General features: G+C 41.1%; 1 protein-coding gene across 1 annotated transcript in view; it reads right to left on the bottom strand.

Moving 5' to 3' along the window:
- Positions 1-21,504, bottom strand: part of LOC107681356 (tetraspanin-4) — a 32,260-nt gene extending 10,756 nt beyond the window's left edge. The window contains 3 exon segments of the mRNA XM_074186980.1: positions 3,389-3,580; positions 19,590-20,405; positions 20,673-21,504. Of these exon segments, the coding sequence (XP_074043081.1) occupies positions 3,389-3,580; positions 19,590-19,901 (504 nt within the window). The 5' untranslated portion in view covers positions 19,902-20,405; positions 20,673-21,504.
- Positions 21,505-23,621: the final 2,117 nt, after the last annotated feature.

Genomic DNA, 23,621 nt, shown 5'->3' with positions numbered 1-23,621 from the left:
ATAGGAATAAATAGATAACTTTAGAAAAATAAGGCAGTCTGCAATTATCTGTATCATTTGTGTATGGCTCCTCATTTTAAATAATAAATAGGGACAGCGGTGTTTCAGTCCTCGGGCACCGAAGGAATAAAGCTGACCTGACCTGAGCCCTGCAGTTTGCTGAAGGACTAATGTTAACTAATATTAATTAATTAATTATTAATTCATTGTGGGATATGTAGGTAGAGTTTCTTTCAGACGCATTAAAAATTCAGGGAATCCAAAGATGAAAATCCACAAACAAAATCCACAAAGAGTGATTGGCTGTGTTCAGTATCGTTTACTGTAGTGTTCGTACTAATTCAGCAATATATGGTGTGCAATTCATTTTCCGTTCCCTTTCCAAACCGAGGAATGGATGTGTTATCAGCTGTGAGCTCCGTTTGACTCATTATTTGATAGGACTGGCAAAGACATTTTTACTGGATTAAAAAAGCAAAGTTTTTGTATTTCTTTTGATAAGATAACTGAATGGAATTGACTGACTGAATTAAACATACAGTGTGACATGAATCACGGATCAGAGAAGCTCCGGAGCTGCGGTCGATCGTTCATGACATCGCATGATCAGACCAATGGACTATAGATGTATGCAGATTGTGTTTATCCTTGAGAAAGCCTGCTTTGCCCGTCAGACTTTTTAGTGTGCTTTAACTCAAATAAAACAATCCAGCGCAGCACCTAGGCCGATATCTGCATCTGTCACGGGACGCTCCCACACAGAATGTAGGTCTCTCTGTCCTCCAGAACCATCCACGGTCTCTGATTGCAGTTTAAAAGATACAGAAGTCAGTACTAGAGTCAGAGAATAACCATTTGAATATCACAATGCAAAACTATTTGAATGGCTTCTCTCTATGGAACCAATTAAACCAGGGCTTTTCGAAGTGTTCCTGGATCCTCCTCAGTGCTACACTACTAATCTGACCAGGAACATTTTGAACCATCATTCATTAAGTATTAGTATTGTAGCTAAGTACTTTAACATGTATTGACAGGTTGCAAAATAAATAAATAAATAAAAATAATGTAATTAATGCAGCATGTTTCAGCATGTGCAGCTGAAGTATCTCTGCTAATGTCTTTTCCCTCATTCTTTTGATGCTTTCAAGTTCTGCTGGAAGTTCATTTATGAGTTGATCATGATTATGGCATAGGATGTGTTTAAATCACTTCGGTCAGAGCAGGATGGTGAAGTGCCTTTTCTGCGGGAAAAAAAGCAGCAAGATTCTTAATGATGAATTAAGAATGCACATCAGGTTTGTTCTTGCTTTGTTTTTCAGTTTCTATTTGTTTTTGAGTGAATGGGTTGAATTATAGGTTATAATACTATAAACCCTGCTGTCATGTACGCTGGTAGAAATTGTTACCTGTCATTATTTCTTTATAATCCTTGTGAACACCAAGAATTAAGATGATGGCAATTACCTTTTGTAAATTATCTTTCTCTCCTGTCAGCTCACAGCAGAAACGCTGTGTTGAATCCTCATAGACCACGTTCACACAGCAGCAGAATGCGGTTGTCAGTCCTGTATTTGAGTTCTTAATACGGTTACGTTCACACACAGTACGGTTATTTACAGGCGTGACAACTGCATTCTGTAAACGAACTCACACCCGTAAATTTTCAGGACTCACAACCACATTCTCGGAAAACCTTATTAACAGGACTGTCACGTCATACAGCGCGAGAGAGAGCCGCTCTGCTGCACAAACGCGTGTCTACCGTGTGCTGCGTGCAGGGGCAGACTTAACCAATAAGCGAGGTAAGCGGCCGCTTAGGGCCCCGGGGAATCAGGGGGCCCCATCTGATAGGCCTATTGGCGAAACATATTTGCAGCGTTGAGCAATGTAGCCAATCACAGACATATCGTTTAATTTCTTGAACACAATGACCCTAAGTGTATAAGTTAGAATCCACTCACAGCTCAAAATGCCAAGTTTTTGTCAAGTGCTGAGTTCTGCAAGCTCTGGAATCCTTTCATTATAACAAAGTGTAGATACGATGTAAATAAGAGATTAATTGTGCCGTGTAGAGAGCTTATTAACGGAGTGTGTGAGATGCTCTTTGCGCGCATTCTAGGCTGTATAATACTGTCTGACTGTCTCAGAACAGGGATATTCACCTCAGTAAAGAAATTGTGTTTCAAGTCATTTTATTACCATTTTATTTGTCTTGATGTTTCAAAGTGCTTTTCCTAGGTGCGCCGGCGTATAAATCCACGAATGCAATGACTGGAGATTTTCGCTTAATAATAGGCTAACTTAGATTACATTTTCGATTTATTTCTCGGCAAACCCTACCGTATGCCTTCAGAACACTTGGAATATGAAATGAGTTGCATGGGATAATTTTATGTTAGTAAAAAGAATGAAAAAGTTTACGATTTATTAAATGGACAAGTGAAATCATTCTTTTTTGGGGGGGGGGGGGTGGATTTTCTTTTGTGATCCAAAAAAACAAAAAACAAACAAAAAAAAAAAGATAGCCTAATATGGCTTTAATTATAACAGCATCAGGTTGACTTATTACTGGTTGTGAAGGGATAAATAACCTATAAACTATGAGAGCGAGTGAGCAAAATAAGGGTTAGGCGTAAAAGAGCACATAGTTATTCTGTTGGGGCCCCATACCTGGTATTTGTTTAGGGCCCCCAAATCACTAAGTCCGCCCCTGGCTGCGTTTTTTCATGTGTGGTTTTAGTAACTTACAGTGACGGAGAAATGAGCTGTGTGTCATCTGAATGTTTTAGATCCAGTCTCCGGTCAGTTTTGTGTTTTGCGCGCGACTCAAATGCTCCGCTCCGCTCACAAATATAAAAGCTGAGACAGTATTCGAGATGCTACTGTAAGCTGCTGTGTGAACGTGACATTTCGAGACTCAGACCTGTAAGTAAATGCGGTTGTCAGTCTCAAACACTGACTGTGTGAATGTAGCCATAGACAGACAGATGTGTTCATGTTAACCTGTTCCTCGTGGAGTGGAAATTATGCTAATAAGCTTTCCTGTATTTTACCTGCGGGTGCTAATTTGAATTCCTGCTAGTGTCTCTATTACGGCAGCCATCAAATTCTACTCAACGTCAGTATTGCCACTCAAGTGCCACATCTTATTACTTGAACAATGAGCAGAAAGTCACATTGTGATTCTAATGAATACCATCAAACAAGCACATCACTTCAAGATGAAACGCTATTTCTTATGCTTCTGATTCGTACAATGTGTAGTTTCAAAATGGCATCCAGTGAGGTTTTTATTATTATCTCACATATGTACTGTACTGACTCAAACTGGATGTTTAGTTTGCTCATTCCTAGTTAAGCATGTTAGCGTGTTTGGTTTACTTACGCTCAGGAGCAATGGGCGGTTCTCTTTGACCGCGCCCACACAGCCCAGGCAGCCAATCAGCATGATGATGCTTCCGACAGCAATGAGCAGATTGGCGGCAGAGAGCGATGGTAGAGACGAGGAGAGCGTGGCGAAGTTTCCCTGCGTGATGGAAAGCCAAACTCCCACTCCCAGAATTCCACAGCCGCCCAGCTGAGAGAGAGAACAACACCGAGCTGACGGAAATACTCAAAACCACAAATGCTGTGCATAATAACAGGCTAGTACACACAAACATTTCTTATTATACAATTGGCATACATTCGTTTTAGTGCCACTGATCAAGAACTGTTTTAATGTACCATTTCACATTTCTAATGATTAAATAGGGCATGTTCTGTTCCAGACTGAGTGAGAGATGTGCTTATATGTATAAAACATTGCTCAGGCTCATTAAAATGCAGTCTGCCAGTACGGTAGATTTAGAGGCTCTCCAGGGTAAAGTGCTGTAGAATACCGTAGTGTAACGTGTGGTCGTGGGAAAGAGAAGCGGAGGATCCAAATGCAGCAAACGTTTAGTACAACAAAAACACAAAGTACATCCAGGCACAGGGCAAAGAAACAAGGCAAGACAAGGGCACACGAAAACAGCCATAAACGAAACAACACCAGACAAAGAACCATGACAAACACGGGTTAAAGGGATAGTTCACCCAAAAATGAAAATTACCCCATAATTTACTCACCCTCAAGCCATCCTAGGTGTATCTGACTTTCTTCTTTCAGACTGTCAGATACAATCGGAGTTATATTAAAAAATGTCCTGGCTCTTCCGAGCTTTGTAATGGCAGTGAATGGGTGTCGAGATTTTGAAGCAAAATAAAGTGCGTTCATCCACCATAAAAAGTGCTCCACGCGGCTCCAGGGGTGAATAAAGGCTTTCTTTCCTTAGATTCGGAAGAGAATCGATGCATTTGTGTAAGAAAAATATCCATATTTAAAACTTTATAACCTGTAATCTCTAGCTTCCGCTAACTGTGGTACACGTGTTCACGAGAGAGTGGGGTTCCGGCGGATGATGTAGGACGCAGGCGTAGCGTGAGCTCCGGTGAGAAGATGCTAGTCTCGCGAGAACCAAGTTTTGTTTACAACGAATAAAAATCAGTCTCCTCTCAGAAATCCTCCGACATTTTTCTTTACAAATCCTTGTTTTGTACTTCTAATTCATGATCGTTGTTTTGTTTTGCTCTCTCCTCTGCACTTCCGCATTCGTCACTTCTCACCGGAGCTTACGCTACACCAACGTCTTACGTCATCCGCTGGAACACCACTCTCTCGTGGATGACAGTTAGCAGAAGCTATTACGGTTTATAACGTTTTAAATATGGATATTTCTCTTACACAAATGCATCGATTCATTTCAGAAGGCCTTTATTAACTCCCCGGAGCCATGTGGAGCACTTTTTATGATGGATGGACGCACTTTTTTGGGCTTCAAAATCTCGACACCCATTCATTGCCATTATAAAGCTTGGAAGAGCCAGGACATTTTAAAATATAACTCCGATTGTATTCGTCTGAAAGAAGAAAGGCATACACATCTAGAATGGCTTGAGGGTGAGTAAATTTTATTTTTGGAACTATTCCTTTAAATAGACAGGGTAACAAGATAACAAGAGGGTGGAGCTAATCAGTCACCAAGACAACTAACAAGGGGGAACCATGGAGACAAACAAGCAGGCAAAGAAACAGGAACTAAACACAGCAACAAAGAGAACACAGAAAACATTTCAACATAAAAGTCCTTGAACAAGACAGGGGTAGTAACACAATGTCTGTTGTCTTCTTTAAAATCTGCTTTCAAAAGGGTCTGTTTTGAAAAAGCCTCTGTGAAACATTTCAGTCAGATGTCAAATTGATCCTCACTCAAGCATGAAAAAAAATCAAATTCTTCTCATATCAAAGAGTTCAAATGGAAATTCAACTCTAAGCTGCCTCATCCAACAGATCAGCTTTGACAGTATGAATGCTGAAGCCACTGGTCAAGTCTTTTTCATGGCTGTGTGTGTGTTTGTGCAGGAGTGGAAGCGTTAGTACACAGTAAACATTAAACACCCTGAAACAGTTGTATTTGCTAAAAAGTTGTAGACTGTGAGGCAGGCAGTTCCCTTTGACTGTAATGAATTCAGAATTTCCAGAGATTATTAAATAACAAATGCAACTGGAAGCCAACAACTGCGCTAAAATCGTTATATTCACTAGCATAGTAATGAGGAAATCACCTGCTTCAAAAGCACCACTGATCACCGTCATGTCTCTGCTGCTGGATCTCAAGCCGAGGCCAAAAGAAAAGGCAGCAATAAGATGATTGGGCTTCACCTGTGCTGTAGCCTCAATACTGCTGGCTCTGTGAGGAAGTTCTTAATCTGCTTTATTGTAAGTCGCTTAGTATAAAAGCATCTGCTAAATACATGTAAATGTTAATGTGAAGTTCATGCAAGAAATGTCCTACACATATAAAGGCCAAATGTGCTGCTGTAGTGTGAATAGTGTTTGGATGGAAATGAGTCTAAATGAGTCCAAACCTGTGTCTGTCTTTTTCATTAACGTTAAAAGGTATTTGTGTGAGATGCTGGTGAATTAAGCTCTGATCACTGCAGAGTTTCTGAACTCAGATAATCACAATCTTGATCCTACGCATGAATCTAAGCTCAACTCTACGCATATCCAAACTCAACAGCAGCAAAGCGAATCTCAAAAGAATTCTCAAGAACAACATCAGTACACAATTAGCACACTGTATCAAATGCTTAATTTTTGAAAATATGTACACAGTAGGCTAGTTAAAGCACCTCATATAAAGTTTAGACCTTTAAATATCTTTACAGAATCAGTGAATGTGGATCAATCATTAAGTTGGCGCAGTTTTGTCTGGCACCCATTTATGACCCAGAAAACGACCCTGATCCACCCAACTTCGGTCTCCGGCCCTGACGTGAATGACTTTCACTCGTGTGCTTTCTGATTACGTCATCTTTATAAATGGGTGGCTCATCTGATCAGATTGTATTCTTGGACGTTAGTTTGACTCGCCGTGGGTTTGTGATGTGAGTTTATTCTGCTTTCTCCGAGTCTGAGCGCCGCTGTTGCTTCATTCTGTGTTTGTGTTAGTCAGAACCGACATGCAGTGGCACAAACGCTTACATCACTGTCCTTTCATCTGTATCCAGGATTCAATTCACTCAGCAATTACCATTCATCAGAGAGTCACAGGTCAAATAATGTTATGGTTTGTGAGCACAGTTAGTGATCGAGCCACTAGGATGTGAAATAGTGATTAATCTTCAATAAATAAATGCACAAATAACATGTCCTGGAAAAAATAATGTATAATAGCATGCTGCCTAATAACCTGATGACTATCACTTAACTATTATTGTTCTGAAGACCATGTGAACAAAAGTAAGCAGTTTTCATGTAAACATGTTTGGGCACTAAATAAAACAGAATGCTGTAAATATACAGCAGGGTTATTTCTGGATTTTGACAATACTATTTTCATAAGTAATTTTATTTAATTATAAATGAAAATGAAAGGTGCTTCATCTCACTTGATTGTTGCATTTTATTTGGAATCTGATCAGCACAAAGCAAAAGATGAGATCAGATGATTCAGAACTAACGAATGACATCAGTGCAAAAACAGCTTCACTTTATTAAACACTAGAGTTCAAAAGAAAAGCCTTTAAAAAGTCAAATTAACACCTAAAGCTACATTCTGATCTGATGAGCCACATCTGAAGTCATTTGGTTTGAATTGCTTCATGTTTCTCTCTCACATCTAAAGAATTTAGACCATTCTATAGAAATAAATCTACGGTTGACACATTTCGACTGCGGCTGCTTTATTTGACGTCAGTGATGCTCTAAGAGTCGCAGCAGGGAAGCGTTCGACTCTACAGGCCTGTAGATGATTGAGAAGCTCCTGCTTTGTGATGCAGGTGGTCTGGATCTGTTCCTAGGCGTCTTCTTGTCTCTCCAGCACCCTGCTGCTCACACACCTGTTCTTCTGTTTCTCTCTTCCTCTCTCTCACGTCCTTCATCCCTTCATTCATGCAGTTCACAGAGACTCTGCTTTCTACACTCTCCTGCCTTGTTAGCGGACAGTGCAGCGCATTGTGTCATCATTAGCGGCAGCTAACTTGTTTATGCAGATGTGAAACGTGTTTGTCTTGCTGATTTGGGTCAGTGTGTTCCCCGGGGCCGGCGTGCCGCAGATACAGGGACGCAGCTGCATGAGGCACAATGCTGCCTGACTGCAATATTAATACGGAAGCATGCGGTGCTGTTAGCTGAGCACAACACAGACGCCTAGATCTGATGCTTAGTGCAGACGCACAGGATGAGGCTGTTCTTCTGCATGAGATGGAGAGATCATCTGTTGTGAGTTAGAGATGCTGGAGGTTGGAAAGATCTACTATTGCACATTCACACTGCTCATCTACAGAGAACAAACATACTTACATTCTGATCTGATTCTGATACTGATCTGCCATTCTGTAATCTTCCTGTATTACATTCAAAATCCATAAACGCATGTGATTTTTATATGACATAAACATGACATATTTAGACACACACACACACACATCTAAATGGCGACACTGTTTATAAAAACAATAGATGTCTATGCAGATAGTTTTACATTTCAGCCTAGCCCTAACAGAAAACATCCAGCATTTTTACAATTTATTTTAATTATTATTATTATTTGTTATTTATTGACTTCTATACCAGTTTTACAAATGAGGACATCCCTAAAGGGAGGTTTTGGAAGTTTTTGTCAGGTTTAGCCCACTTTTGAGTATAAATTTGTCCCCAAAATAAGTAGGTACACTCACACACACACACAGCCAATCAATTCCATGTTTGTTATATTTATTAGCTTGGAGACTCCGCTCACAACTAATTTCAATACTTTAGCTAAGATAAGCAATAATACACGGCAAACTAAATGGGTAAACTAGACAATTTTTCAATAGTTTTTAATCAATGCTTTTCGGTATTGAATGAACTATATTTATATTTGACATTTCTCTCCAGAATCAGAAGGTTTGTTTTACTGAGCTTGTATGGGACTTACTCCTCTACAAAGAATGTATGGGATGCTGCCTTGGAATTTGACCAAAATAAGGAATCTTTGAATACTGCTTATAATCATGATGCCTTAAAATGCTGCCTACATTGAAGCAGATGTTCTGGAGCTCGGCAGTGTACATCCAAGATAAAAAGCTACAGTTGTGGCTCGATCCCATGCCACCTTTATTAATTTGCACAGGGAATGAAGTCATGTGTGTTGACTGGCTAGACAAGCCATCTATCGAGAGTTTTTTGCTGAACACAGCTTGATCAGTTGAGCAGTTATTTGACACTGCAAGCCAATGAAGCGCTCAGGAGGCTTGTGATCAGAAGTACATCAGGTTTCTTTGTTATCCTGGTGGTCACTGAACGCTTCGCTCAATGTTCTGGAGCATTTATTGATAAAGTTTCACCATGCATCTCAATGGCATCATCAGCGGCAGGATGGTGGCAGCAGCACTGAACTGTTTTCAGAAAGAACACTGTCCCTGTGATGCTCAAATAACACGGAAATACAGAGTCACAATACTGCACTGGGTTGGGCAGATATTCTTCAGTCTGAAATCTGTGAAAAGAAGGGTTGTAATGCAGGGTTTAAAGCTTGCTGTGTAGGATTTGAGTATTTTCTTGCTACGTTTCTAAGGATTTCTGCTCAGTTGACATCCAGTGGAGGACCATTGTGCTAAACAGCTTTCCCAAAGCGAAGAAAATCACAGAGCATCCAAAATCCTGCTGGTTCCTCAGACGGCTTGGTTAACATTAGCAGCACATATTACTGAATACTTTACAACAGCAGCTTTCAAGCCAATTCGGGCAAAGTACCCTCAGGTACCTCGTTACATATTCAATTAAATTCACATTTATTTGTATAGTGCTTTTCACAATACATCTCATTTTAAAGCGGCTTCACAGAAATGAATGTTTATTTATTACATTTAAGAGTGATCTTTTATCAGAGTAATGTTCATATGGCAGAAATGTAGATTATACAATTCATGCCGTTAACGTCATGTATTCATTTAAGTAGAAACAGTGAACAGCAGCGATTACATGATGTGATAATAATGATTACAATATAAGGAAGATTTGGCAGTTTTTTTAAGTTTTGGTTCCTTGTGTTCCTTTGCCTTTGGCTTGCTTAGTTGGGGTCTAAAGACACTTAACATTCACTAACATCATCAATTTGACTTTGGATGAGAATAAAACTTCAACTGAATTGATCTTCTATAGCGCTGCTTTACAGCTGAATTGACCTCAGCTCAAATTGATGAACTTCGCTCTGTTATTAATCTGAACTGAACCAACACTGAACTGAATTGATCTGAAAAATGACACTATTTTCTTTTTTTAGAGCTGCATTACAGCTGAATGTGAATTCTGTTATTTTCCGGTTTATTTCTGACTGTGTTGTATAAAATGCTAGAAATAAATGTGACTTGACTTGTTATGATGCTTACATTGCAAATCCATTAATAATCATTGTTCATGTATATGTATATATTACACTTTAATTAGTAGATCTGAATGTTGGAGGGACACTTTATCATTTGGCTGAACTTTAGACATGAACAGACTCTTGTCTGGTAAACCGTGAACCACTTTTGTTTTGAGCTGCAGTAAATATGTATTTGACTCAACAGTACTCTATGGCTAGCTGGGTTCCCTCAAAGGACAGAAAAAGATGACCCTATGAGTGTTTAGAAATGCTTGTGATTGGTGTGGCTTCATTTGCCTGCATGATATTGTCACAAAAATCAGAATAAATATTTTCACGTCAGGTTTGGACGTGTGATCCACCTCCCTGTTTCTATTCATGCTCGTATATCAGTGATTGAAATGTGGTGAAGGGAAGCTCACACATGCTTGCTTGATGCGCGATGATGATTGTCTTTGCGTGTTTCACAATTTGAGCTGCGTATTAGATGTGCTCTCTGTGTGCGCGCATTGATGAATGTTTACATGTGAATAAAAGCCTAAATTAAATCTGCTCATAGCTGAAGTCCTGACCAATAATAAGGTGTCAAAATCATTTTTTCATCTAGAGGATGTAGACAGGAATCTTCTCTTTTCCTTCTGCTTTTCATATTAGATCAACCCATTTCCAGTTGGGTTAGAAGTAATAAAGATACTGAACGCATAACAGTTACAGGTATAGGACAGCATTCAATAGGCTTGTTAAGGGAGGATGTTTTATTCCTGCTTTACTTTAAAATTTAACAGTTCAGGATATATGAGCAGTATCACTCTCGTACTCGAGCGATACCGGCTCTATATCAGCATGTGTGGTTGCCTGCGGCCTCGTGCCTCTGGCCTAATCACAGCCATGCTGATATAGAGCCGGTATCGCTCGAGTACGAGAGTGATATTGCGTTTATACAACAGTTCGACGGCACACACACACACACACACACACACACACACACACACATTACATGAGTGTGTAAATGAATAAGAAACAACAACGGAGGGTCTTTAAAAACCCTCTTTTGTGCAGAACTACTTCCTTCCGCCACATATTCAAATCTCAGTTTGACAGTTTAACAGCTGAGCTGAAGCCTCCGTTACTAATTTGAGAACGTCACTTTAGAGCTAGTAACGAAGGAACGTTGAGATGCTTCATTAAAAACGTATTGTATTACTTAATTAAAAGCTCACTGTGTTATGTAGAGTATTGTGAGAGAGAGATGGACTGAGCGAGTGTGATTACCGCATCTGATACAGCATTCATTCTTCAGCTCAATCTAATATTGACGTAAAAGAGTAGTTTCAATGTCCGCTGAGGAAAGCGTTATCTTTGTAGTACTATCTTTCATCTGTTAAGGGTGATTGACACTCGCTGTGAGAAATACTGGAAGCGGAGTGATACAAGCGGTGAAAGGGCGTTCCTGTGGCGATACCAGTACAATATCGCATGGTTCTCAACCAATCAGATTTGAGAACCAAAACGAACTGTTGTATAATGGATTAATAACACACTGGGTGTTTCTCAAACGGAGGGCTGTATTCTGGTGAGGATCATCTTTACTAGTCCAGGACTGTGGAGTCCTGCTCAGCGATAAACGCTTGAATGAGACGCTCTAGTAAGTGTGCATGGCTGTGTCGGAAATGTTTCAGCCCCATGGTCACTTGAAGAATACTTCATATTGAAATGTTTATATTATCTGACTTTCTATTAATGCAGTACAGGTCATAACAGCCTCCTGTGGTCTCCAGTGGTTTACAGTACACACAGTTTAGCATTATATGATTAATTTACAACAAAACAAAAGAAAACATAATGCCTTCATCTAAAAAAACATCTATTTTGGCACCCAAAGTCTTCTGTCATGATACTGAATGATGAAGAAAGAGAGAATCCAGTATCCTAGTAATATTCCAGTGGAACTGTCTGCAGGCTAATTATTCATAATTCAGGATATAAATCAAGACTTGAATGATCTGTAGATTATAAAACTACCGCAGTACAAATGCTATAATGGACATACTTTAGTTTACTTGCACTCACATGAGCGGCTGGGAAATACTTGAATAAAAAATGGTTGCCATGGCGATACTGATAGCGGCCTTATAAAGACTATGTGAAATGTAAGATGCTGTATTGTTTAGGCAATACAACACTATATCACTATATTTAGATTGCAGGATGAGCCTCCACTGTCTCAGTGTTGTGCTTTTGTTCTTCTTCTGTAGTTTTCCCTTTTCTTTCACTCTCATTTTTCTGACACTTTAAAAACATTGGTGGCTCATAGTATTACTACTGTGACGAGCGTCCCGAAGCTTCATCAGCGTCGCCCTGGAAACAAGCGAGGAGCACCTGGCCATCATCATCACAGGGCGGCTCCCTCTCCGCGGGATGAGCCCATGCCAACGGAAGTCCCCGCACGTCCCGCACGGACCTGGCTGGCCGGCTGCATTGTGCACCACGACCTGCCGGTTGGAGCTCCAGAGGTGGAAGTGAAGGTGAATGGAAAGCCGTTCCGGGCCATCCTGGACTCGGGCAGTGAGGTCACTCTGGTCCAGTCGCAGATTCTCGCCCCCCAAACGGAATATAAAGCCTTCCTCCCCATAACCTGTTTCCACGGGGATACACGACAAGTTCTCGCTCGCAGGGTGACCATTTCGGCCGCTCCCGGCGCCTGGCCGGTGGAAGTCGGGGTCATGAAGGATCTTCACGTCCCCGTGCTGATCGGGAGAGACTGGCCAGGGTTTGACCGCCTGCTGACCACGGCTATGCAGCCTGCCAGCCCAGGAGGGGGCCCGCCGAAGAAGGAGGCCTCGTCAGCGGCCCGTGCTTCTGGCCTCGGATAGCGGGAGAGAAGGTGAGTCCCCCTCCCAAAATCCTAATCTCTTCTATGATGTGTTCCAACAGGTGACGGGAGGGGGCTCATTTGGGAAGGAACAGCGCAGCCCATGGGCCAGCCCCATCGTGATGGTCCCGAAACCGGACGGCACCCTCTGTTTCTGCAACGACTTCCATCACCTCAACGAGGTATCCGAGTTCGACGGATATCCCATGCCTCGGGTGGATGAACTGTTGGACCGGCTGGGAAGGGCCCGGTATATCTCAACGTTGGACCTCACCAAAGGCTACTGGCAGGTACCCCTCTCTGAGAACGCTAAACCTAAGACTGCCTTTTCTACCCCCAGTGGCCACTGGCAGTACCGGACCCTTCCCTTTGGCCTCCACGGGGCACCCGCCACGTTCCAGCGGATGATGGACATCCTGTTGTGGCCCCATCAGGACTACGCCGCGGCCTATCTGGACGACGTCGTGATCCGAGGCATGGGAAGACCACCTGGACCGGTTACGGTGGGTGCTCTCGGAGCTCCGGAGGGCTGGACTCACCGCCAACCCTCACAAATGCCACCTTGCCCTTTCCGAGGCGAAGTACCTGGGTTTCCAGGTGGGACGGGGTCTAATTCGGCCGCAGGAGAAGAAGGTGGAGGCGGTACGCTCCGCTCCGCTCCGAGACCCGAGACCAGGACCCAGGTACGAGCCTTTCTAGGGTTGGCGGGGGATTATCGTTGCTTCATCCCCAACTTCTCCTCTTTAGCCACCTCCCTGACAGACTTGACCAGGAAGGGGCAGCCGGAGAAGGTACAGTGGACACCAGCAGCGGAGGAGGCCTTCCAGAGGGTGAAGGGGGCCCTCATCTCGGAGCCCGTCCGACTTTAGCTGCCCCTTCCTGCTGCAGACGGATGCCTCCAACACAGGACTGGGAGCTGTCCTGTCACAGATCCAGGAGGGTGAGGAGCATCCGGTCATCTACATCAGCAGGTGGACTACGCCGCGGTGGAGAAGGAGGCCCTAGCCGTCAAGTGGGCAGTCCTGGAGCTGCGGTACTACCTCCTGGGCCGGAAGTTCACCCTGGGTGTGACCGACCAGCCCCACAGGAGCACTGCACGGACCCTCTGCACTGGGAAGACGGAAGAGAGCACTCACGGCACCGGAGCACCTACCTGGACCTTTCTCACTAGCACCCATCACCCCAATAAATCCACCTTCCGGGGTATTGATTGAGATTACTTGTCGTGTGATTCTTCACCCCGTTACACTACCCATAGAAAAAATGTATTGCTCGGTGGTTGCTCTTCCTAAGCTCAGGAGACTTAGATTAGATTCTCATATATCTCTCATTTTAGTATCAACAGCATTTCAGATGTTTCTCCTAAAATGAGACTTGAGAAATATTTGAGAAAAAAAGAGTCAAAACAGAGAATGTGGTGGAAGAAACATAGAATATATCTTTATTGTCTTGCTGCAATCTCTATCAAGACTCCATTATAGGAATGTTTTATTGCTCAGAGTTTGCTGTTTCTGAACTCAGGAGACTTAGTTGTGATTCTCATGTATTTCTCAGTTTAGTATCAACGGTGTCTCAGATGTTTCTCCTAAAATTTCTTCGGAGAAATAAAAGTAGACACAACTGAGATATGAGAAATATCTGAGAGAAAGGAGTCCAAAATGAGAATGGACTGTGAGAAACATGGGAGATCTCTTTATTGTCTTGCTGTAATCTCTTGCAAGACCCCATTATAAAAAAGTTTTACAGGTTGCTCTTTCTTTCCTTGTTTACATTGGGTTTTTTCCGCTTTAATGGTCAGGACAGTAGGAGTAGAGACAGGAGACGATTGGACAGGTGAGAACAGGAGCAGGAAAGTACCTTTAGCTGGGATTCGAACCCGTGTTGTCTGAGGTCTAGTTGTGCTTCACGTCGATGTGCTGTCCACAAGGCTATGGCTCTGACAGCTTACCCTACGCTCAGGACACTAAGGGCTGATTCTCTTATATGTCTCACTGAGATATCAGCTTTGTCTTCAATTTTATTTTAGGAGAAACGTTAAACTTTCACCAATGTTTTAAATACTAAAACTGTAATTTAAATAGTATTAAACATTTCAGAATATCAAGGGTTACTAGTTTATATTTATCTTCAATGCCCAGGCAGCATTGTACAGCACATTTTCCAAGACTTATATAAGTGCAAGATGTTTAGTAAAAGATCAATACTTTCTTTTTAACAAATGTTACAGTAGTGTACAGGCCCGGTTCAATGAAATCAATAGCACCCTCAGTTAAAGCTGTAATAATAACATTTCATTGCAAATTTGGCAAACTATCCAGTGCATTATGGTTCGCGCTCTAGAGATCATGTGTTTCTGCAGCGTTGGGCAATGTAGCCAATAACAGACATATCTGTTGATTTCTTGAACACAACAGCCAATCAGAGACGTTTAAAGTTAGAGTTCAGCACAAATCATCTCATTGCAACAAAGTGTAGACGCGATGTAAATAAGAGATTCATTGTGCAGTATTGAGAACTTCATTGATTATAATGTAACTTTGTGAGGTCGCGATGAACTAAAATGAGTGATTATAAGGGAGCGCTCTTTGCGCTTTAGCAATGGACTAACACTCTCACATTTGTCTCCTTTAAAGTTTTAGAAGAGACCTCATCATCATCACACACTGTGCTCAGGTTTTTCTCCTTAGCTAGAGATGTGGGACGCTAGAGCTGTTATGAAAACAGGTCACAAGCTGCGTTCATCCAATCACTGACACTGCAAATAAGAATATTAACGCAGTGTTTAAGAAGTGAACAGTGTGAAACATCTGGGACCGGTTGCATAAACTGCTTAGTCTTTAAAAGTTAGTATTCTAATTTTTTTTTCTTTAAGACTGGTCATAACTTTTTAAATTCAGTTACAAAAAGGTAGACTGATCTAATCTGAAGATGTGGGACGCTAGAGCTGTTATGAAAACAGGTCACAAGCTGCGTTCATCCAATCACTGACACTGCAAATAAGAATATTAACGCAGTGTTTAAGAAGTGAACAGTGTGAAACATCTGGGACCGGTTGCATAAACTGCTTAGTCTTTAATTTTTTTTTCTTTAAGACTGGTCATAACTTTTTAAATTCAGTTACAAAAAGGTAGATTGATCTAATCTGAATCTGAAATTTTACAGATTACCTCCTGTCTACTGCTTGTTAGTCAAACTGTTTTTTGTTTGTTTTTTTTAACTTTGTTTATGCAGCTAACCCCAGATTATGAATACACAGGGTTAATTAGGTATTTAAGGTCACAGTTACAATAACTTAGGACAATAAGGAGCATTTTATGCAACCGGCCCCAGAAGACAGAGCTGCAGGGAGACAGACCGATTGATTGCAGTGGCAAACCACATGTAACCACACATCGAAAACTAGCAAATGCCTTGGTGGAAGAGAGGAGAAACATCTCAGATCTGATACTCACTGCCACTTCTGATAATGAACACCATTGCTGTTCATCATCTCTATGAGACTCTATGAGACCAAACTGTTGTAGTTTTTGAATCTTTTTATGTTCATAAAAATATTTACTCATTTTAAGAAATTTGCTGGAACTAAAAGAGGTTGAAAGTGGGATGATGTTTCTTTTGTTTGTCTTTTTTTTTTTCAACTTTTTTTTCAACTTCAAGGTCACACAGCTCCAGCGAAATATAAATATGTCAGATGACGCATATAACATCTCTGCTGATAGATATGCTGTATTTGGTGTAATTTTAAACAAAACCAGTGTTCTTTAATTAAAAAGAACACTGTATTCTTTGAGTATTTTTACATTGCTAACGTTTGTGTAATGACCTTAAATTTGTCCCGCTTACTGTATTATTTTGACACTATTTGACGCTCTTTATATCACATTTACTTAAACTAAGGGTGTTGACGGACGTGGTGTTAGACAGCGAGGTATAATTACACACAGCGGGTAAAATGACTGCTTATTCTTGGTTGGAAGTGCAACGTTTCAGAAAATGCTTTTAGAAGTAAACAAGCAATGCCTTACAGTAGTTTAGTTTGGACTAAACAACCACAGTTAACCTTCAACACCACAACTCAGTATAACACAAATGTGTGTTTGTCACACTAAAAAAAGAACTGAGTATTCTCTGTTGTATTCGTGTGTGTGTGTGTGTGTGTGTGTGTGTGTGTGAGTGTTTGCTTCAGTGATTGACAGCTTCAGTGATTATAAAGGCAGCTCTCTTTACTCACTTTCTGTTTATAACACATTCACCATAATTATAAGGATGATAATAATAATAATATTAAATAATTCATGATGCTAGTTACACACTACAAAGTTTCTGGATTGACAGCCATAATTAAATGCAGGATTGAATTTGAAAATGTGATGACTGTCAGTAATAACCATGGGAATGGAAGGGTTAATCCTCATAGACCACGTTCACACAGCAGCAGAATGCAGTTGTCAGTCCTGTATTTGAGTTCTTAATGCGGTTACGTTCACACACAGCACGGTTATTTGCAGGCGTGACAACTGCATTCTGTAACCGAACTCACACCCGTAAATTTTCAGGACTCACAACCACATTCTCGGAAAAGAGAGCCGCTCTGCTGCACAAACTCGTGTCTACCGTGTGCTGCGTGTTTTCATGTGTGGTTTTAGTAACTTACAGTGACGGAGAAATGAGCTGTGTGTCATCTGAATGTTTTAGATCCAGTCTCCGGTCAGTTTTGTGTTCTGCGCGCGACTCAAATGCTCCGCTCTCCACACTAATATAAAAGCTGCTGTCGGTTAATGAAGATCTGACGGATGAACTTGCGGCTCATTTGGACTCTTGTCGTGTCAGAAAGTGATAAGTCTTTCAGTTTTAGGGACGTCGCCATCTTTGATATTTCTTTGGTCACTGTCGCTATGGTAACTGGTAAGGAATACGTCTTGACTCCCGTTGCACGTTCATACAGACAGAGACAGTATTCGAGATGCTACTGTAAGCTGCTGTGTGAACGTGACATTTCGAGACTCACACCTGTAAGTAAATGCGGTTGTCAGTCTCAAACACTGACTGTGTGAATGTAGCCAATGTCAAAACAGATCTATGCAGTTTTCGAGAACAAATGGAAAAATGCTATATATATTGAATATCATCAAAATATGGAAAAATATCCAGGTATGTATTTTTAGCCCTATAATCTGTGTGTTTTGGTTCAGAGCAGTGAAGTTCGAATCCCTTGTTTTAATGCTCTTCCTCACAGCACATTAGGGTTAAGCATAGGGTTAGCAGCAATTAGGTTGAGCTTGACTGTGCTCCAGGACAGCGGAGGTAACTACGCTAACATGTGGTTTCAGAGATCCAGTCACATGACCCTGTTTCCACCTGTATTTAGAGCAATCAGTATTTTGACTTTAAAATGCATTTTTTGTAATGGTTATTCAATGTTTTACTTATTCGCCAAAATAAAGAATAGTCTTCAAAAAATGTGCAATATGACCCTTTAAATGAACTGCGCCGAGCAGTGGTCACTTGATAAATAAGAATTCAGGTTGTCCAACACAGGTCAGATGTGGCTGTTCCAAACAAAGACACTTTTAAGGCATTCATGTTGAGCACTGAAGCACAGTCAGCAGAGAGGAAAATACACCAGCTCACCTGACATACGCTATTACTGTTCTGTTCACGTACATGTGCACACACACACACACACATACTTGTATTTGTGGTTTACGGGGACTCTCCATAGGCGTAATGGTTTTTATACTGTACAAAAAAAAATAAAATTTTTGAATTTCATAAAACACCGTTTTGTATGTTTTTTAAGCCTTTTGTTTTACGGGGACACAGGAAGTGTCCTCATAAACCATATATACCTGTACACACACACACACACACACACAAATACTTGCACACTCACATAAAAACACACATATAGCAGAAGCAGTGTGAGCAGAGCTAATACCACTAAGCTTCAGGTTTACTGGTTTCTTAAACAGGACGGGTTATTACTGAAATGTGTTCAGCAGCACGGTGTGACAGAAGTGAGAAAATGACAGTGGCAGCAAACAACAAACACAGCTGATTCTAAATGCCATAAAAAAAATTTTTTTAAACAAGAGCATGAGTGTAATGTAGAGCCGTGGTTCCCAATCCTGTCCTGGAGATCTATGCAGGATCTATGCAGGAAGGTAGATCTCCAGAACAGGACTGGGCACACCTGAAGTACAAGCACCACATTAATGATTTTAGTAGACACACTCTTACCAAAGAAACACTCATGAAGTTATTTAAGCCTGATCTGTTGTGATCACACACACCAACAATTACTGCGGGCCTACATCTCAAAAACACCAGAGAACAGAGACTCATCTGATTCAAATCAGGACAAAAACCATGAAGGCCAGGCTGGGGTCATAGTCAGCAAAATGCAACTGTTTCTCACACAGATCATAAAGGACACAGACATGCGGGATTTGAGATGGGAATAGTTCTCTCTTCAGAATTACTTAAGAATATAATACAAGTTACATGGACTACATTTATGGTCATGTTTATGGTGTTTTGGTCATTTTTGGAGCTGGACAAAACGTGTTCACTATCATTGTCATTGTATGGAAAACAGCAGCTCAAACATTCAGCTAAACATCTGTAGAAAGGAAGTCATTCAGGTTTAGGACAAAATGAGTAAATACTGAGTAATTTGTTATGCCTGAGTGAATTATTCCTTTAACATTGTCTCTCAAGCAGAGCCATTTGAACAGAATAACAGAAGAGATGAAATGTACAGGACTCAGACTCACCCAGAAGAGCAGATTGAAGAAAACCATCCCGTATCTCAGGGCCCTCAGGCAGCCCTCAGCCATCCTGCAGCGCCGCAGCTCTAGAAGGAAGATGAAGGACAGGTCGAGGTAAAACACCACATATTTCCGGCCCTGTGCGGTGGTGTAGCTGGCTTTAGCTTGCTTTGAGCCCGGTGTGGTACGAAGGCCGAAGACGAAGGGCGAGCTGTGGTACTCGTACTCCCCGCTGTAGCGCAGCGGCGGCGAGCCCGACTTGCTGTCCAGAGAGGGACTCCGGCGGTACGGCGTTTCATCTGTACTTGAGCGACGCATTTTTGGTGTGGGGGCCGGGGCCGGGGTCGCAGCCCGGACCCCCAGGGGCCAAATGATCCCCACTTTTGCAAGACTGGAGTCACAAAGTAAGAAAAGTGATAAGACGGCAAGTTGGAAACCACAAGTCCAAAATCATTAAAACACAGCCATTATTTGTTTTGTTTTTTTTAAGAAAAGGAGTATAGATTTTTTTAAAAACAGGAACTTGAGGAGATGGCAGCGGTCTTTGGTCCGCAAGCCAATAAAGTCCAACAGAGGTCCACCAACTATCTTTAGCAGTGTTTAATCACTTTTAACTGCTGATTCAATATCTTTCAGATGCACTTCAGTAATTTCCTGCAATGCAATTAATCCTTTCTGGACCCTCAATCAATGGCATAGGTGCTCTAATGCCGCTTCATTAGGGAAGATATCTTACCACAATGATGCATGGCAGATCACCTCTTTACAACCATGCATTTGACCGGATTCATTTCTGACATGTGCATGCTGGCACTAGTGCTTCTGGCCTGGCCTCCTAATAAATAAACAACCCTTGTCCTGTTGGACACCTACTAGGGGAGCAACAAGAAGTTCTGCTCACGGCTGGACCGTGCAAAAAAATCCAGTATTTTCTTAACCTCCAAATCATCTAAAGATTTCCCAGACAGCATGAATGAACAGATGAATACAGATGAACTGACACGTTTTTTTTAATACACAGAGGCTTGTCCTGCTTTGCCAGTTGAGGTTTCAATCTTCAATTTTGAACCAATGCATCATCTCTTCAACCTGTCTCTTATCCTGCTTCTCATTTTCTGGCAAACCTACAGTCAGTTTCTTTCCTTATTCATGCCACCTCTGCGTCCCTTCTACCTCTGCGTCTTTGTCTTTGGATTCAGAGGTCCGGCAGAGCGTTCGCACTCTGGGTTTAATAGCTTCACTCCATCGACTGTCTTCTGTCCTCTGCTGCGTCGGAGCGCTGCTCACTCCAGGTATAAAGCACAGTCCTCACGGGAGGCAAGAACCCAACAGCTACCGCAGAACAGGATCCACACCGCCGGTCTCTCCTGCGATTATTCCTGCACTCGTACACCCCCTCAAACACACACGCTGAATGCACACAGTCTCTCGCCTCCTTTCTCTCTCTCTCTCTCTGGTAACTGTCACACAAATCATTCAGACTGGCACCGCCTCCTCACAGCTCAACCAATCGTCTTCCGCTGCTCACCATCTTCCTTCAACACAGCTTCTCTGTATCTCACATCTCTTCTTATCAGTCCACACCAATCCTTACTAGTGATTACAGCAGTGTGATACAGAATATCTCCTCTGCAACACACTCTTTCTTTTCTGTTTCTTCATCTCTCTTCCTCCTCTTGCTGTTTTCCTGTTTTTCTCTTGTATTCATGAGCTGCTGGCGTGTATCAGCACGATACATGCTCACTGACATTCATCACGATTAGAGTAAATGGCAGTGTGTGTCTTTGATTTGATACTGTTATGCACAAATAACATTTCATAATTAAGATTATTTTGAATGCAGGATGCATCTGAGTGAGCTAATTACCCTGTTGACAAAACAGTTTTACAGAGTTAATTATTTGAATCAGTTCCTTCAGCATATTTCTTCTTCTGAAAGCATATTTTTATATCTTTAGCGTTTTTCTTGTCATATTCGCAGGTGTTCGCCCATAACAACAAAAGACAATACTTTATTGAACCTTTTCTGATAAGAAGTGTGCGCTGCAAACGCCAGCATTTTTGACGATTGTTTCTGTCCAGTCAGCTCATTTTATCGCGTTTAGCCACAGCTGTTGTCGGTTTTTTGTCTGGCAGTGGCAGCAGATATGCGATCAAATTTCTAATTTGAGGCTGTATTACATCGATTCTGGCACACAACATCACAACAAGATGATATTTTAAGCTCCTTATGTAGCCGAATCTGCGCTGGTTTGAATGGGCCGCCTCCAGTTTCCCCTTTGTTTTGCTGCCTCCAGCTAGCGCTGTGACGTCGCTGACCCTAGTTACCTGTGGTTGGCCTGGCCGTGCGTCACTCAGAAAACAACAGGCCAATCAGAAGAGAGGCTCATGAATATTAATTAGACAGGCCAAAATTGACCTGTTCTCAGCAGAGCTCCTGAGAGAGGAGCGTAAAAACATATTGAGATGGTTTTTGGTACTTATACCGCAAATATATATTCTTAAGGACATCAAGACTTAAAATAAAACTCCAGAAAGGTGTAAAATATGTGACCTTTAAACAAATTACTACAAAACTACTAGTACAACGCAAACACATACAGTCGTGCTGTTGTCAGCCTACAGTGTTATAGTGTGCGTTCATATAAACATTATCTGTCAAAATATTGTGATCTGTGCATTAGGTCTTGCAGTGCAAAGGATTGTGAATGTCCCATCTGCTCCTGTTAAACGCTTTTATTCCCAACTAACATTAATGCAGCCAACCTCATTAGCAGAGAGTCTCTCTAAACCTCAGTAATCCAGCCTTCATTATCAGGAGCGCCGCTGTCTCTGTCAGCTCAGATCTTCTGATCCAAACCTCTACAGTCTCACTCTAACCATGTCTAAGCAATTCAGTGGTGAATCTGATTAGGTTTAAAAACACATATACAAACAAATGCAAACAAACAGTGTGTATAATTTTGGAATGAATGACCCAAAACAGAATATGGCCCAAAGCTCCTTAATTTCTCCTCCCCGTTAATAAAGCAAGGTGCCAGGGCTCGCATTCAGCTTTTCCATCTACAAGGATAAATCATAAAGTCCAAAGATTATTCAGACTATATGTTAATATATTTACAATATATTAAAATGATGAACAAAATGAGACATGGGATTAGAAATATAAAATCAATGTTATAGTGATTAAAAAATATATAAATAAGTCACATTACATGACCTTATAAGATCCGTATTGATTACACCGCCCTGCATCATGTTTGCTGAATGAAATCCAATACTTGTTTCTGACTAATTTTGGAGTGCTAATTCTAAAATTTGTGCCTGTTTTGCTGGTGCATATCACTGTTTCTCACAAAATATGATGCATTTCATAGCAGTTTTCCTTTCAACAATCATTAGCAAGGTGAAGAAGTCCTATATTCTCCCTTAATTAGCAGAAAAACTGCCACACACTCACACATCCAATCATATATATATATATATACATATATATATTTTCCATGACATTCTAATTTATTGAGATGCACCTGTATGTATATATATATATATATAATATTATATACATATATAATATTAAATATATATAATAGTAGGCCTTTTTTGCCCTATACTGTTTGTTTTTTGGAACCCTCCCCATTTAAATATCATGTTATATTGAAATCTGATTAATACATATTAATTACTCTATTTATTATGATCATCATTATTATACTGAATATTCTAATAATACACAGTGCTGTAAAAAAGCATCTGCTTGCATTACTGTATCACATTCTTCAATGCTTATGATCAAACAAGACAAGTTTATTGAGGTTTATAAAATGCAATGGCCTTCTGCTGTAATGTTGTTCAACTCATTTTCACTTGATACTGATTTTTAGCACTTAATATATAATCCAGGTGATATGTGCCAAATTTGAGGTGATATGTTCACTTTTTCATAAAAGCATGAAACTTGGTACAATTGTACAGGTTAGGGCCCTGAACATTTTCAGAAATGGAGCCATCGCAAAAACACCTCGTGGTTGCCATGGC

This window comes from Sinocyclocheilus anshuiensis, unplaced genomic scaffold, assembly GCF_001515605.1.
Source record: "Sinocyclocheilus anshuiensis isolate Anshui unplaced genomic scaffold, SAMN03320099.WGS_v1.1 scaffold1896, whole genome shotgun sequence".
Lineage (NCBI taxonomy): Eukaryota > Metazoa > Chordata > Actinopteri > Cypriniformes > Cyprinidae > Sinocyclocheilus > Sinocyclocheilus anshuiensis.
Note: the sequence above shows the minus strand (reverse complement) of the source record. Positions and strands in the feature narration are given on the sequence as shown.